The sequence below is a fragment of the Zonotrichia albicollis genome, chromosome 12 (assembly GCF_047830755.1).
Source record: "Zonotrichia albicollis isolate bZonAlb1 chromosome 12, bZonAlb1.hap1, whole genome shotgun sequence".
Classification (NCBI taxonomy): domain Eukaryota; kingdom Metazoa; phylum Chordata; class Aves; order Passeriformes; family Passerellidae; genus Zonotrichia; species Zonotrichia albicollis.
In genome coordinates this window covers 11,632,869-11,646,720 of record NC_133830.1, presented here as the reverse complement: position 1 = coordinate 11,646,720, position 13,852 = coordinate 11,632,869, and the positions used below count along the sequence as shown (strand labels likewise).

Sequence of the window (13,852 nt, the reverse complement as noted above, 5' to 3'; positions counted from 1 at the left end):
GTACTCCCCAGGGAGGAGTGTGTGATGGGGGTGCTGGGTGCCTGCCCCCTCAGGCACAGACCCTGGGTTGATGCTGCTCTCTCGGCAGGGCCGCAGCGGTGCCAAGGGCGAGCAGGGGGACAGAGGTGTGCCAGGCCCCCTCGGCCCCCCGGGCCTCCCCGGTGTCCCAGGGCAGGTTGGCCCCCCAGGCCAGGTGTGTAGTTTTCTCTCCACCCCATGGTGCCTCTCAGCACCAGATCCTGGAGTCCAGACAGGACCCCCATCCATGGCTCCCTTGGGGCACTGCCCTGTGTGGGGCTGGGTGCTATTGTGTCCCCTCCATGTCTTCTAGGGCTCCCCAGGCCTCCGTGGGGTGCCTGGACCAAAGGTAAGTGTGCTCCTGCCCCCCAGTCCCCCAAGGCAAAGGTCTGGGTGGGAATCACATCCCAGAGGGAATAAACCCCTGGCAGGTGTCCCCATCCCCAAGATAACAGGGCTGGACCCTGGTGCTGCAGCTGGTGCTGGGCAGCCTGACTGCTCCCCTTGATTCCTTTGCTGTGTTTCAGGGGGACCCAGGGGAGCCTGGACTGCGAGGGGAGCCGGTGAGTACCCAGCACTGAGCCTGACAGGCTATGAGCACCCCAGCCACAGCCACAGCCCCTGGCAGGCAGCAAAGTGTTAACTCTGAAACCTAGCAAGGGAGAGCACTGCTCACCCCTCCTGCTGCGTCTCTGTGCATCTTCCCATTCCCTCTTTTCCTCCATACCTAGGGGCGACCTGGCAACCCTGGAGCACGTGGAGACCCTGGCACTACAGTGGTGAGTCCCTACCCTGACCTGCTGTGCTGAGGGAGCAGCCTCAGCCCTGGGGCACAGAGAACCATCCACAGCTTCTGTGGTGGGAACCTACCTTGTTTTTAATGTATTTTTATTGCAGAACATTGAACGTAGCCTGGAAGCACTTGGCATCAAGGTATGCATTTCCTCACTGTCAGGCTGGGGCTTTTTCCTGCCACATGGCAGCAGGAGGAGGGCATGGGAGGTGCTGGGGGATCTGAGCAATTTAGGACGGGTTGGCAGGACTGTGGGGTGCTGCTGCAGCTGGTTCTCTCCTCTTTCCCCATGTTGCTGGGGCAACATCATGGGCTGGGGCTGAGGATGGTGGTCAGCAAGGGCTGATGGCACCTGTCTTCTTCCCTCCCAGGTTTCATCCCTGAAGGAGCTCACGGGTGCCTATGATGGCAGCTCAGATTCGTTTCCGCCGGCGATTGAGCGGCTGCGGGGCCAGAAGGGCTCTCGGGGGGATCCAGGAGAGAGGGGGCCCCCGGGCCGAGAGGTGAGTGGAGCCAGGCTGGATGCCAGGCCCAGCACTCTGCCCCACTCCTGCTTTCTGGGCTGGCTGGGGTTTCCTACAGCTGGCTCAGCCCTGCCTCAGGGCTGGCTCTGGCAGCGCAGCTTTTGTCTTGCAGGGCTCCTTAGGCTTCCCTGGCGAGCGAGGACCCAAAGGTGACAAGGGAGACCCAGGTACCCCCGGCCCCCAGGGCCCCATGGGCCGGGCCGTGGGTGAGCGGGGGCCCGAGGGCCCGCCTGGGCAGCCAGGGGAGCCTGGCAAGCCAGGCATTCCTGGGGTGCCGGGCCGGGCTGGGGAGCTGGGGGAATCCGGGAGGTCCGGCGAGAAGGTGAGTGTGTGTGGAGGTGTGGGGTGAGTCTGGGGGACCTGCTCTGGGGGCTTGGGGACAGCCCCGTGACAGCCACCACGGTGTTTGCACAGGGCGACCGCGGCGAGAAGGGCGACCGAGGGGAGCAGGTGAGCTGGGACACAGTGCCCTCCATCCCCTCTGGTGCTGTGCCCTTCTCGAGGGGATGCAGGGCTCCCTGTGCCCATTTCCATACCTTCCTGGCCATGCCAGGACTGCTCTGCTCTCCCGTGCCCTTTGACACTCACCGTATTTCTCTGCCCTTCTCAGGGAAGGGATGGCTTGCCTGGACCCCCGGGGCCCCCGGGGCCCAAGGTAGGTGATGGCTGCTCCTGGGGATCATCATCAAAATGCCAGCCAGCCCCTCTGGGAGTGGATGGCCACATCCAGTGCCTTGGCTCAGGGGCCTGGGGAGGGCTTTGCCCCTGAGGGATCCCTCCTGAGGTGCCCTGGGTGCTGGCCCTGACTGTGCCCTGCCCACAGGTGGACGTGGTGGAGGGCAGCCTGATGGGCCTCCCGGGGGAGCGTGGCCCCATCGGACCCAAAGGAGCCAAGGTGTGTGGCTGGTCTCTGAAAGGAGAAGGCAGCTGAGATAACCAAGCTGGGGCAGCATCATGGGCTGGGGCCGAGGATGGTGGTCAGCAAGGGCTGATGGCATCTCTCTTCTTCCCCTCACAGGGTGAGCCCGGAGCTGAGGGCGAGCGGGGACCCAAAGGAGACAAGGTCTGAGGTTATAAGTCTTCCCTGTCAAAAGGGAGCAAAGCCCTGGGTGAGGGCACTGCTGGGCACAGCTCTCAGCAGCCCTGGAAGGCCATGGGAAGGTCCCTACCTGTCCTGTGACCCCGTGCCTGTCCCCACTGCAGGGTGAAGGTGGCTTGAGGGGTGACCGAGGAGAGCCTGGCGAGAAGGGCAGGGACGGCAGCCCAGTGAGTGCCACACTGCTCCCCTGCCTGGCACTGCCCCCAGACCTGCCTGGCACTGACCCCATCCCTGTCTCCATCCTTTGCTCCAGGGCCTCCCGGGTGAGCGAGGGCTGGCAGGCCCTGAGGGGAAGCCGGTGAGTGGAGATATGGTGGAGAGATGCAGGCTTGGACTGGGGGAGCTCCTGTGGTGTCACACCAGCCAGCACCAGCACCAGCAGGAGCGTTTATGCCTCATTCACCTCCTTCTGCCCATGCAGGGCCTGGGATTTGAGGGCCTCTTCGTATTCCTGGCCCTCCTAAGTGTTCTGGCTGGGTACCACACTGGGAATGGGGAGCATCCCTGGGGGGAAGCAGGGCTGTGTGGAAGTGTGTGTTTCACCTTGCCCACTGACTGTGATGTGGTTCTTTGCAGGGCGTGCCAGGCTTCCCTGGCGTGCTGGGACGCCCGGTAGGTGTCTGTCTGTGTGTCTCCCATGTCCCTGTGTCCCACCACCTCAGAGCTGTCCCAAAAAGCTGGGGGCTTCTGGCTGTGAATGCTTGGTGAAACCGTGGGGGTCACCTTGCTGCTGGGCTGGGTTCTTGGCCCCCTGCATCTTAGCAGGACCTGTCCAGGCTTGTGTTACTTGGTGCTTAAAGAGCTGCTGGCACTGCCTGGATCTCCTCTCCCTGGGGACACCCCCTGCTCCCACTGGGGAAAACCCACTTCTGCAGTGATCCCATTTCTTCCTCCCTCCCTCCAGGGCAATCAGGGAGAGCCAGGACCCCCAGGACCTCCGGTAAGGAGCCACCTTGCACCATGTGTCATGTCACTGTCATGCAAGGGCGGTGTCAGCCAGGGTGGGCATTCCCCAGGGAGCAGAGGTGGGGTGGCACTGCTAGGACTGAGTGGTCCTGCTGCCCCCCCCCTGCTCTGTGCCACCAGCAAGTGCCACCCCAATAATGTCCCCTTGTCCCCTGCAGGGCAGCACTGGCCCCCCAGGGACCCAGGGCCCAGCTGGTGCCAAGGTAAGGCAACAGTACTGCCACTCCAGCCTGGCAGAGGGAAAGGCTGCCTTGCCAGACTGGGGGACTGGAGGGAGGACCATATTTCAGGAAGTTTTGGGCTGGAGGGAGGGACATTTGGCTGGACCCCTCCTGGATCCAGCTATGAAGATGTGCCTGTGACCACAGTAGTTGGGTGGTTGGGGTGGTCAGGCTGATGCAGTGTGTTCTTCCCAGGGTGATCCAGGGGAACCTGGCTCCAGCATCCGTGTGAGTACTCATACTCCCTGCCTGTACCCCCTTGGCTGCCCAAATCCATCCAGCCTCCCCAAATCAGCCAGTCCCACCCCAACACACCTTCCCACGGGGGCAGCCAAGGTTCTGGCTGTGCCATCCCCTCTCTGATGTGTCTGTTTCCATTGCAGGGCTTGCCTGGCCCCCAGGGCAACATGGGCCTGCCAGGACCCCTTGGTCCCCCCGGCCCAGTGGTAGGTATTTGCAGCACCCCAAACACCCCTTGGCTGCTCCTGGTGCTGGGATGCTGCCTGATCTCTGCTCATGTCTCATTGCAGGGCCCGCCGGGTGTCCCTGGGCTGCCGGGACAAGTGGTGAGTGTGTGACCCCACACCTGGCTGCCATCAGTGAGGGTGCCTGGGCTGCCTGCACAGCCCAGCCCCACTGTCACTGCCTGCAGGGGGAGAGTGGGAAGCCAGGAGTGCCGGGCAGGGACGGTGTGCCAGGGAAGGACGGCGAGGCAGGAATGCCTGGGAAGATGGTACGGACATGCTCACCCTGCCCCATTCCCACTCAGCTCAGCCTGGCTTTCTGCAGCCAAGGCTGAGGGCTGTGCCACTTGTGCCAGGGCTTACCAGGACCTTCAGGGCCTGCTGGTCCCAAGGGAGAGCCAGGGGACGCTGGAGCCCCGGGGCAGGTGAGTGCAGAGCTGCCTTGGCCAGGATGAGGGGAGCATCCTTGTGCAGCCCTGCTCACCTGCCCACTGTCCTCTGCCCCAGGCTATTACCGGCCCCCCTGGAGCCAAGGGAGAGAAGGTAAGGACCAGGCCGGGAGGGCTGGGCTGGGCAGGGGTGTGCTGAGCCCTGGCAGCCACAGTGGGCACAGCTGAGCACCCGTGTGTGCCTGCAGGGAGAGCCGGCACTGCTGGAGGGTGTGCTGCTGGGAGAGCCCGTGAGTCACTCCCACTACCCTCATCTCCCTCATTGACCCTTCCCTGCCACAACCTTATCCACCACCCTGGCCTTGTGAGGGGCCAGCCAGCCCTGTGTGTGCCCTGTCCCCTGACACTGTTGTCCCTGACAGGGCTCCAAGGGTGACCGAGGCTTGCCAGGCCCCAAGGGTGACAAGGTGAGTGCTGCCCTGGGGGTCACTGGGGAGGGGTCGTGTGGTCCTCAGCTCCCTGGCTGCTTGGACACCATGTAGGGATCCAGCTGCAGCTGCTTGTCACAGACATGTTTTATGAAAAATCCTTTCCTTAGGATTTTTTCTCCTGAGAAGCTGAGAGGTTTCAATAAACAATAATTATCTGCTGCTGTGGAATGCAACAGGTGGATCTGTGATTGGCCCATGTTGCTTGTTTCTAATTAATGGCCCATCACAGTCAGCAGGCTCAAACTCTCTGAGAGTCAGAAGCTTTTGTTATCACTCCTTTTCTATTCTTAGCTAGCCTTCTGATGAAATCCTTTCTTCTATTCTTTTAGTATAGTATAGTTTTAAAATTATATATATATCATAAAATAATAAATCAAGCCTTCTGAAACATGGAGTCAGATCCTCGTCTCTTCCCTTGTCCTAGGACCCCTGTGAACATCACCATAGCTGCTCCCCCAGTCCATAATCCCACACATCTGCATTTTCCTAATTTTTCCCTGCCAGGGGGAACCAGGAAAGTTTGGAGAGCCAGGAGATCCTGGGGAAGATGTGAGTAGGAGGCATATTGGGGTGGTGGGTGGATACTGGGGACAGTGGATGCTGGTGGGGGCTGGCATCTGTGCCCCTGCCACCTACTGCCCAAGTCCTCCTGGGGGCTTGGTGTCTTCACAGGGAGCCAAGGGGTCCTCTGGAGCCAAAGGGGAGAAGGTACGTGTCCTCTGCCCCACCCTGGGGGATGCTCTGGGTGGCACGATGGCCCTGGCACCCCTGTGCCCCCAGCCTGGTGATGTGCCACATGCTCTGTGCCACCTTGCAGGGATCAGTGGGTGTCGGTGCACGGGGACCACCAGGGCAGGATGGGCCTCCAGGTCTGAAGGTAACCCCTGTCCCCGTGTCACCCTGGCTCTGATCATGTCCCTGATGCCCCAGTGATGGTCTGTCTTGGCTGCTGACGGAAAAGCAGCTCCTGAGGAGCTTCATCTTGTACTTCCCTACCTCAGGGTGACACCGGCCTGCCAGGATTGCCAGGGCCCCCAGGCTTGGCAGGCCCTGCTGGGATGCCAGGACAGCCAGGCCTGAGAGGGGACAATGGTCAGCCTGGCCCTCCAGGTCCCCCAGGAGAGAGGGTAAAGACTTCAACCAGAACACGGCACCACTAGTCCTGGCAACCCTGGGCCCTTGTGCAGTAGCACTGAGGTCCCTGCAAGCCCCACTGCTTCCCAGCCTCAGGCTCTGCCCATTCCTGCTTCCTCCCTGCAGGGTCTGATCGGCTTTCCAGGCAGGGATGGCGCTGCTGGACCACCAGGACCTGTGGGGCCCCCAGGGCCGGCTGTGAGTATGGTGGCACAGCATTCCTGGGGCTGTGGGCTCTGTCCTGCTGGCTCAGACAGGCTGGCAGCGACAGATGGCACCTCCCTGGGCTTGGGGCAGGCTGGAGTGTGCAGTGGGACTCTCAGGGATGTTTTACAGGGTGTCTGGCATTGCTTTCCTCCCATGGCTTGCTCACCCTTCTCCTTTCTTTTAGGGCATGCAAGGGGCCTCTGGCCTGAAGGGTGACAAGGTAGGACCAGGGGCAGCCCTATAGCATGAGGGGTGGGAGGTTGGTTCTCTTGTGGAGTGTCCCTGCAGCCAGCTCACCCCTGAGGGTGCTGAGCCCGTTCTGGATGGTGGCACCAGGCACCCAGAGAGCTGGTGGGGACTGTGGGGTGTCCCTGGCAGGGGGGTGCCTGGCAGGGCTGGGAGCAGCTGTGGGCAATGAGGATGGGGATGAATTCCTGCCTTCCTCTGGCAGGGGGCTCCAGGGGCCGGGCTGCCGGGAGCCAGAGGTGAACGTGGTGACCCAGGACCACGGGTAGGTACTGCCACAGTCCCCCATGTCCCCACAGCCAGGGACACAAAGGCTCGTGGTGCCTGACAGGTCTCTGAGCCAGAGCTGCTGCTGTCCCTGGCCTGGGGTGATGCTGGGGTGCCCCCAACCCACTTTTCATATTCCTTCCCCCTTGCAGGGTGAGGACGGACGCCCAGGGCCAGAAGGGGATCGTGGGCCAGCTGTAGGTACCCCCCTCCCTCAGCTGCACCCTGGTCTGGGTGATCCCTTCCTGAGCACCCCTCTCTTGTCCCCCACAGGGCGTGCCTGGGAACCGTGGGGAGCGTGGGGACAAGGTAAGGGACTCTGTGTGCTGGGGACAGTGACGCACCTGCAGGTGCCCAGGGAGGTGCTGCTGCTCCCTGCTGTGCACCTTTGGAGCATCTCATCTCATCTCATCCTCACAGGGAGACCTTGGGGCCCCAGGACCCAAAGGAGACAAGGTGAGTCCTTGGGGAGGGGGCAGTGGGAGGCAGGCAGCAGCCCTAGCCCCCTTCTCACCCCCCTCTGTCTGCTTTGGGTGCACAGGGTGATACTGTGGTGCTGGAGGGGCCGCCAGGAGCACGGGGCAGCAAGGGGGAGCCGGTAAGAGCTGTCCCTGTCCTCCCTCTCCTCATCCTTCCTGTCCCTCTGGGAAGAGCTGGAGGAGCTTTTCCCTGCTGGGGGACCCTCCCTGGTAGAGTGCATTGTCCCCTCTCCTCCAGCCACCCCACAGACCCCATGTTCCTGCTCCCACCCTGATGTGTGTCTGAGCTTCTCCTCATCCCCTGACCCCTCCCTGTGCTTCCTCCTTTGCAGGGAGAGCGTGGCCTGAAGGGCACAGAAGGGGACAAGGGGGACAAGGGGGAGCAAGGCATGCTCGGAGAGAAGGTACAGGGCAGGGGGGAGCTTGTGCAGGGCTGGGAGCTGCTGGGGTGGGAATCATGGGGGGCAAGGGACAGAGGAAGCAGGGCATGACAGCATCCCTGTGACCTCTGTGCTGCTGTTGCAGGGACATGGTGCAAGGGGACCATGGCCTGGAGGTGACCATGGCTGTGCTGTGGCCATGCAGTGGCTGTGGCTGGAGCTCTCTTGGCCAGTGCTGATCTGGGTTTCTGTTGCAGGGCACGAGGGGTGAACAAGGAGAGAAGGGCTCCATGGGCTTCCCTGGGGCACGTGGCCCCAGTGGGCAGAAGGTATGAAGCTGGGCAGCCTCTCTGCTGGGTTTGCTGGTGGCACCATCCCCTCAGCTGCCCTGACTGGTGCCTTTGCCTTCCCCAGGGAGAGGTTGGAGCACCGGGAGAGCCTGGAGAGCCGGTGAGGAGCTGTGTCTGTGCCTCTGCCACCCCCGTGCAGGGCAGGAGCAGACCCTGTCACGCTGTGTGCTCTCCCACAGGGCCAGCCTGGCCGTGATGGCATCCCTGGGGCCCGGGGAGACAAGGGGGACATGGGACCCCTGGGCATGCGTGGCCTCAAGGTGGGTTGGCTTCTCTGGCTGCCAGCATTCTCCAGTGCTGGCTTGGCATGGTTCTGACTTCCCATCCTTGCAGGGTGAGCGGGGCATGAAAGGTGCCTGTGGCCTCAATGGGGACAAGGGTGACAAGGTGAGTGGGTGCCTGCAGGGTGCTGCAGGAGCCTGGATGGTGCCTGGGGGCTGTGGCCCTTTGGATCCCCTCCCTCAGCCAGGGAGTGGGAGATGGCTGAGGCCACACCTTGCCCTGTGACAGGCTCAGGGGTCCCCTCCTCTGCCTGTGGCTCTGGGGTGAGCACTGAGGGGTGAAGGACTGACTGCCCTGCCTCTCTCCTGCCTGCTGTAGGGAGAGTCAGGGATCCCGGGGCGCCCAGGGCTGTCAGGGAGGAAAGGCGAGCCGGTAAGCACCTCAGTGACACCAGGGTGGGACTGGAAAGCATGGCTGGGGGCTGATGGACACTGCTTTGTCCCCAGGGAGAGCTGGGGCTGTCAGGACCACCAGGCATTCCTGGAAAGGAAGGGCTCATGGGACCCAAGGTAGGTTAGAGCAGTGCTGGGAAAAGCTGTGCTGGCACTTCATCCCCCTGCTGTGTGTCCCCTGCTGCCTGTCCCTTCCTCTTTGCAGGGTGACCGGGGATTTGACGGACAGCAGGGAGCCAAAGGAGACCAGGGGGAGAAAGGAGACCGGGTGAGCAGGCTGCAAAGGGATGGGAGGCATTGCACCACAATGCTTGTACCAGGACACAGCCTTGGCTGGAAGCACATCAGAGCCTGGTGCTTCCAGAAGAGTCATTCAGTGCTGCTCCAAATTATGTCACTAAGCAAGGACTGAGAATAGTTCCCTGCTCTTTATAAGGAGGCACCAGTGCTGGTTTTTTGGGGATGCCCAGCTGTGGAGTCAGTGGATGTCCATGGCATCTGCAGCTGGGGGCTCTGACACCCCTGGCCTGACCCTCTGCTCTCCTCCAGGGTGCCCCAGGCGTTATGGGTGGCCCTGGTCCCCGGGGCAGTGACGGAGCTCCTGGCCCCCCTGGGCCCTCAGGGAGTGTTGGCCCACGAGGTCCTGAGGGCATGCAGGGCCAGAAGGTAAGGCATCTCCACAGATGACTGCTCCCCTCTGGGGCTCTGGGAATGGGAGGGCCCAATTCCCCTCGTGCGTGAGGGGTGGGTGGCATCTGGAGTCACATCCCAGCTCTGTCCTGCCCTGCCAGCTCGCTGGCTTGTGTCCTCCCTTGTGTCCCCCTGTCCAGAGGATGGGGTCTGAGGGGGGAGTGGGGGGAGCAGAGAGGCTCCAGCAGCCAGATGCTGAGCATGTGTCCTTTGCAGGGGGAGAGAGGCCCCCCAGGACAGTCAGTGCCCGGCGCACGGGGCATGCCTGGCATCCCTGGTGAGAGAGGAGAGCAGGTAAGTGTCTGGGTGCCTGGCCCTGCCTGGATGGGCTCCAGCCAGGGCCAGCTTCCCACCTCCTTTCTGCTGTCCCCAGGGCAGTCCTGGCACCCACGGGCTCCGTGGGGAGAAGGGGGAGCCGGGCATGACGGTAAGGAGCCAGCACAGGCTGGTGGCACTCAGGTCACTGGGGTGGGAAGGGGTGCTGGATCCATCCCACTGCCACTGAGGTAGGGGCTGCCCTCACCTCTGGGTTCTGCTAGACCCTGGGGAAAGGGCTTTTCCTCCTCTTGAGTTGCACCACCCCCCATTATTACTCTTGCCCCTCGTGTGCCCGGCAGGAGGAGGAGATCCGTGCCTTCGTCAGGCAGGAGATGAGCCAGCACTGTGGTGAGCATCCCCCCTGCTGCCCTGGGGCTGGGGGCACACCCTTACCTGCTCCCCTCTCTGGACTCTGCCCCTGACCCCACCTTGTCTCTCCCACAGCCTGTGGTGACCACTTCCCACGGCACCAGGACTCACGTGAGCACTCAGGTTGCAGCTCTTCCTTCCTATCCCCCTGCTCCAAACGTGTGGCACAAAAGGAGCCCTGGCACCCAGGTGTGCCACTGGTTTTGGGGAGCTGGAGGTGGCTGGCACCCTCCATGACCCCTCAGTCAGGGTCAACATCAGTGCAGGGCCCTGCACAGGGAGAAGGGATGGTGTGTGGCATCCCATGGGTGCAGAAATGATGGTGCAGGCATCCCGGGGACAGCTGGCTCAGGATGGTGCCAGTGGGGTCTGGGTGCTGCCAGGGTGTGCCCAACTGAGGGGATCCCAGGAGCTGTACCCCATCTATTCCTGGGTGTCAGAACTGGGGCAGGGGTCTTGCAGGGGTCAGCAGTGCTGGAGGGAAGGGTAGGCTGGAGGAGTGGGATTGGAGGGATGGAGGCAAAGGGTGGGCTGGGATGAGGTGGGTGCTTTCTCTCCAAGGAGGCTGGGGGGCTCAGGCCAGAAGCAGCTTCCACTCTGCCCAGGGAGCAGGAAGAATCGTCCGCCAGGAGAGCGAGCAGGACCAAACAGGTGATGGAGAGCCTGGAGAATCTGTGAGATCTGGTGACACGGGCATGTGTGCCTCCCTGTGCCCTCTCCTGTCCCTTCCTGCTGGGCTCTGAGTGGCTGCTGTCTCTCTGGGCCTCCCCTGCCTGTGCCTCCAGAAGCCCCTGTGGCAGCCCTGGGCTGTGGTGCAGACAGGGAAGAGGGAATCTCCCTGTCCACCATCCCTGACCACGTATCCTGTCAGGCTGCAACAGGGCTGGGCAGTGCTGCACTGCTCCACACCTGAGAGGGGTGGTTTTCCCTTGGGAAATAAGGGGAAAGCAGCCCAGACTCCTTTGCCTGTTCCCTGATGCCTGTGTCCCCTTGACAGGGTCCTTCTCCACTCAGCCATTCCTTGCTGGCAGCGCTCACGTAGTCCCTGTGCTCAAGTTGTCACACGCTGAGGACAATGAGGGTGTGTCATCCCTGTGCTTTCAGTCCTTGTCCCCCTTTTTCTGCACTCCATGTATGTGATGAGGACTGCTCACATGTGGTGCTGTCTCCCAGGGCAGGACAGGCAGGTCACACTCGATGACGATGACCTCGCATATGACATGGAGGGAGAGGAGGATGACTATGATGAGGTCCCGGAGATGGACAGCTTGGAGCAGCCCACAGGGGATGGTGAGCTTCCCTGCACTCATCTGGCACTCAGGGCTAAGCTGTTGGGGGAAACCATGGAGCTGCCCTGGGTTTTGCTGGGCAGTGGGTCCCTGTGCCATCTGTCTGGGGGATTTGGGGTTTCCTGCCCTCTTGCTGGTACCTGGGAGGGCTCCACCTTCTCTGTCACTGTGCTGCCCACACCATGCAGACCTTGTGCTCTATCCCTTCACTGAAGCCATCACCAGCTGTGATGGGTGCTGTGCTGGGCTGGTGGGACCTGCTGCCCTGGCAGGTTTCCTGTGCTCTGGTCATGAGCCACGGGACAGATCCCAAAGGCCCCAGGAGATCAGGGAAGCCCTAGGGCAGCAGCCTTTGGAGAGTCCCTCTATAATGCTTTAAAGGGGTGCTGTGGCCATCATGTCCCCATCTCTTTGCTGGGAGCTGTCCCTGCAGACAGAGTGGAGTCTCCTGCCCTCAATTCCAGCACTTGGGCAGAGCACAGAGACTCTCCTCCAGCCAAACCCTTCCCATGCTCAGCCTTGTCCTTCTGGGCTTCCCCTCCTGTGCCTGGTGGGTCTCGCATCCCTGCCTGCCCTGACAGCAGGGTTTGCCCACAGCTGAGCCCTGCAGGCTGCCCCTGGACGAGGGGCACTGCCAGCGCTACACCCTACGCTGGTACTACAACCAAAGAGCCACCGAGTGCCGGCCCTTCGTCTACAGCGGCTGCCAGGGCAACCCCAACCGCTTCCAGAGCAAGGAGGAGTGTGAGCTGCACTGCAGGACAGGTGGGCAGGGCTGGGCACTGCAGCACCTCCACGCTGTGCCCTGTGCTCAGCCATGCAGAGCTGGGGACAGCGCTGCTCCCCGAGCTCTGACAGCGCCTCGCTTCTCTCCACAGCTTCCCGTGGTGGTGCTGGCAGCAAGGAGGGAGGACAGCCAAAGCTGTAGGTGCAGGCAGTGTCTGGGCAGGCTGGGCTGCCTAGAGCTGGCCCAGCTGCTGCCCTGGCCGGGGCTGGGCTGCCCGTGGGGGCAGCAGCCATGTGCCCACCAGCCCCAGCAGGAACCTGGTGCTATTTCTAACCTGTCTTTATGCTGCTTGTGGGTTTTTCATATCAGTGTATTGTCATTAAGGTGAAATTTATGTCAAATGGGAAACTGCCTCCCAGCAAGGCTCTGAACCCCCTTTCCCACTAGACTGTTCTCAGTTTGATTTTTAAATTATTTCTGGCCAACAGAAGGGTTCTCAGCCCTGTTCCCTCTCTCTGGAAGCAGAGGTAGGACTTTACATAGTTGGGCTCCCTCCCCTCCCATAATACCCTTGTACCCTTTCCTGCCCCCCACAGACCCCCAAACTCCCTCTCTGCTCCCTGTCTCTGCTGGGAGAGCTGCCCACATCCCTGTGCCAGGCAGTGCCTCCCTGCACAGCATCCCTCACCCTGCAATGAGCTCCATCTGAATAAATTTCACCTTTACCTCAACTAGGGCCCAGTTCCCCTTTTGTGGCTGTGATGGTTTGGCAATGACCTGTGGGGAGACTGGAGGCTCTTGCCATGTGCTGCCCTCCAGCTCACACATCTGCCAGCAGCACATCTGGCTTTAACCTGGGGGATCTCACCTGCCTCCCCAGGCCTGTCAGGGACACCCTGAGGATGGTGCTATGTTAGAAGCGGTTCCTGCTCGCCCACACTTACTCTCAAAGGCTTTGTGAATGTGATGTTGCAGCCCCTGCTTCCCCCCATCCCCAGGGCTGGGTAGGGATGTGCCCTTCACTGCCCCAGAGCCCCAGGGCTGCTGGCTGGGCTGTGTGGCCCCACACGTCCTGCTGTTCTCTGTGTATGTTATATACAGCAAATGTCTATGTGTACAATGCAGGAGGATGTGTATTAAAGCTGTGCTCACAGGGACATGTCACATTCTTGGCTCATTCTGGAGATGCCTGTGGAGTTTGGGGACAGCTCTTGACTCACCATGCCCCCTGCCCCTGCCAGCTGGGCTGCCCTTTGCAGCAGCCCACTGCACTGGCTGGCAGGGCTGGCTGAGGTCCCTCACCCTCCCAGGGAGCCCAGTGCCCCATCCCTGTGCCCAGCACGTGCCCAGCTGATGCAAGCCAGGCCATGACCCCCTGTGCAGGCCCTGACGTGTCAGCACGTGGCTCTGTGCTGCTGCATGATGTGCTGTGTGAATCAGTGCTGCCAGCTAATTTTGGCTACTGGGCGTGAGTTCCTGGCTGTCCCTGGGAGGAGGAACAAGGCTGGCATTATTTCTGTTCCCTGCTTTCCTGGGGAGAGTGGCATAGGCTGGGTCACCCATGGGTTCAGACCACAGGGGTGGGCAGAGCCCTGGGTGGTCTGAACCCTGGGCGCCCTGACTCCTGCCCTTGGCTGTGGGGCTGAGCACCCACAACTCTCCTCATGTGGTATCCACACAGCCTCAGAGCCTTGGGATGCTCTCACACTCCCTAAGGGGGGAATTTTGGAACAAAACCCTTGTATAAGGGGCTCACC

At 61.8% G+C, this 13,852-nt stretch overlaps 1 protein-coding gene across 11 annotated transcripts in view; it reads left to right on the top strand.

Moving 5' to 3' along the window:
- The window catches only part of COL7A1 (collagen type VII alpha 1 chain), a 31,278-nt gene extending 18,026 nt beyond the window's left edge, over nt 1-13,252 (top strand). For 3 of the 11 annotated variants that reach the window (XM_014265918.3, XM_026792466.2, XM_074549802.1), the window contains 53 exons: nt 89-193; nt 332-367; nt 546-581; nt 750-797; nt 916-951; nt 1,183-1,314; nt 1,448-1,657; nt 1,750-1,785; nt 1,946-1,990; nt 2,159-2,230; nt 2,354-2,398; nt 2,539-2,601; nt 2,688-2,732; nt 3,011-3,046; nt 3,339-3,374; nt 3,559-3,603; nt 3,817-3,849; nt 4,005-4,067; nt 4,152-4,187; nt 4,274-4,354; nt 4,442-4,510; nt 4,593-4,628; nt 4,723-4,764; nt 4,897-4,941; nt 5,470-5,514; nt 5,638-5,673; nt 5,783-5,842; nt 5,967-6,092; nt 6,226-6,297; nt 6,491-6,526; nt 6,758-6,817; nt 6,972-7,016; nt 7,093-7,128; nt 7,240-7,275; nt 7,361-7,417; nt 7,631-7,702; nt 7,936-8,007; nt 8,093-8,128; nt 8,208-8,288; nt 8,362-8,415; nt 8,629-8,682; nt 8,757-8,819; nt 8,908-8,970; nt 9,252-9,368; nt 9,609-9,686; nt 9,766-9,819; nt 10,010-10,058; nt 10,155-10,268; nt 10,641-10,730; nt 11,077-11,160; nt 11,253-11,369; nt 11,966-12,133; nt 12,247-13,252. In XM_014265918.3, the coding sequence (XP_014121393.3) occupies nt 89-193; nt 332-367; nt 546-581; nt 750-797; nt 916-951; nt 1,183-1,314; nt 1,448-1,657; nt 1,750-1,785; nt 1,946-1,990; nt 2,159-2,230; nt 2,354-2,398; nt 2,539-2,601; nt 2,688-2,732; nt 3,011-3,046; nt 3,339-3,374; nt 3,559-3,603; nt 3,817-3,849; nt 4,005-4,067; nt 4,152-4,187; nt 4,274-4,354; nt 4,442-4,510; nt 4,593-4,628; nt 4,723-4,764; nt 4,897-4,941; nt 5,470-5,514; nt 5,638-5,673; nt 5,783-5,842; nt 5,967-6,092; nt 6,226-6,297; nt 6,491-6,526; nt 6,758-6,817; nt 6,972-7,016; nt 7,093-7,128; nt 7,240-7,275; nt 7,361-7,417; nt 7,631-7,702; nt 7,936-8,007; nt 8,093-8,128; nt 8,208-8,288; nt 8,362-8,415; nt 8,629-8,682; nt 8,757-8,819; nt 8,908-8,970; nt 9,252-9,368; nt 9,609-9,686; nt 9,766-9,819; nt 10,010-10,058; nt 10,155-10,268; nt 10,641-10,730; nt 11,077-11,160; nt 11,253-11,369; nt 11,966-12,133; nt 12,247-12,296 (3,456 nt within the window). In that variant the 3' untranslated portion in view covers nt 12,297-13,252. Of the gene's footprint in view, nt 1-88; nt 194-331; nt 368-545; nt 582-749; nt 798-915; nt 952-1,182; nt 1,315-1,447; nt 1,658-1,749; nt 1,786-1,945; nt 1,991-2,158; nt 2,231-2,353; nt 2,399-2,538; nt 2,602-2,687; nt 2,733-3,010; nt 3,047-3,338; nt 3,375-3,558; nt 3,604-3,816; nt 3,850-4,004; nt 4,068-4,151; nt 4,188-4,273; nt 4,355-4,441; nt 4,511-4,592; nt 4,629-4,722; nt 4,765-4,896; nt 4,942-5,469; nt 5,515-5,637; nt 5,674-5,782; nt 5,843-5,966; nt 6,093-6,225; nt 6,298-6,490; nt 6,527-6,757; nt 6,818-6,971; nt 7,017-7,092; nt 7,129-7,239; nt 7,276-7,360; nt 7,418-7,630; nt 7,703-7,935; nt 8,008-8,092; nt 8,129-8,207; nt 8,289-8,361; nt 8,416-8,628; nt 8,683-8,756; nt 8,820-8,907; nt 8,971-9,251; nt 9,369-9,608; nt 9,687-9,765; nt 9,820-10,009; nt 10,059-10,154; nt 10,269-10,640; nt 10,731-11,076; nt 11,161-11,252; nt 11,370-11,965; nt 12,134-12,246 lie in introns of those variants that run through there. The other 8 variants (XM_074549800.1, XM_026792465.2, XM_026792464.2 and 5 more) reach the window with 8 other exon arrangements.
- Nucleotides 13,253-13,852: the final 600 nt, after the last annotated feature.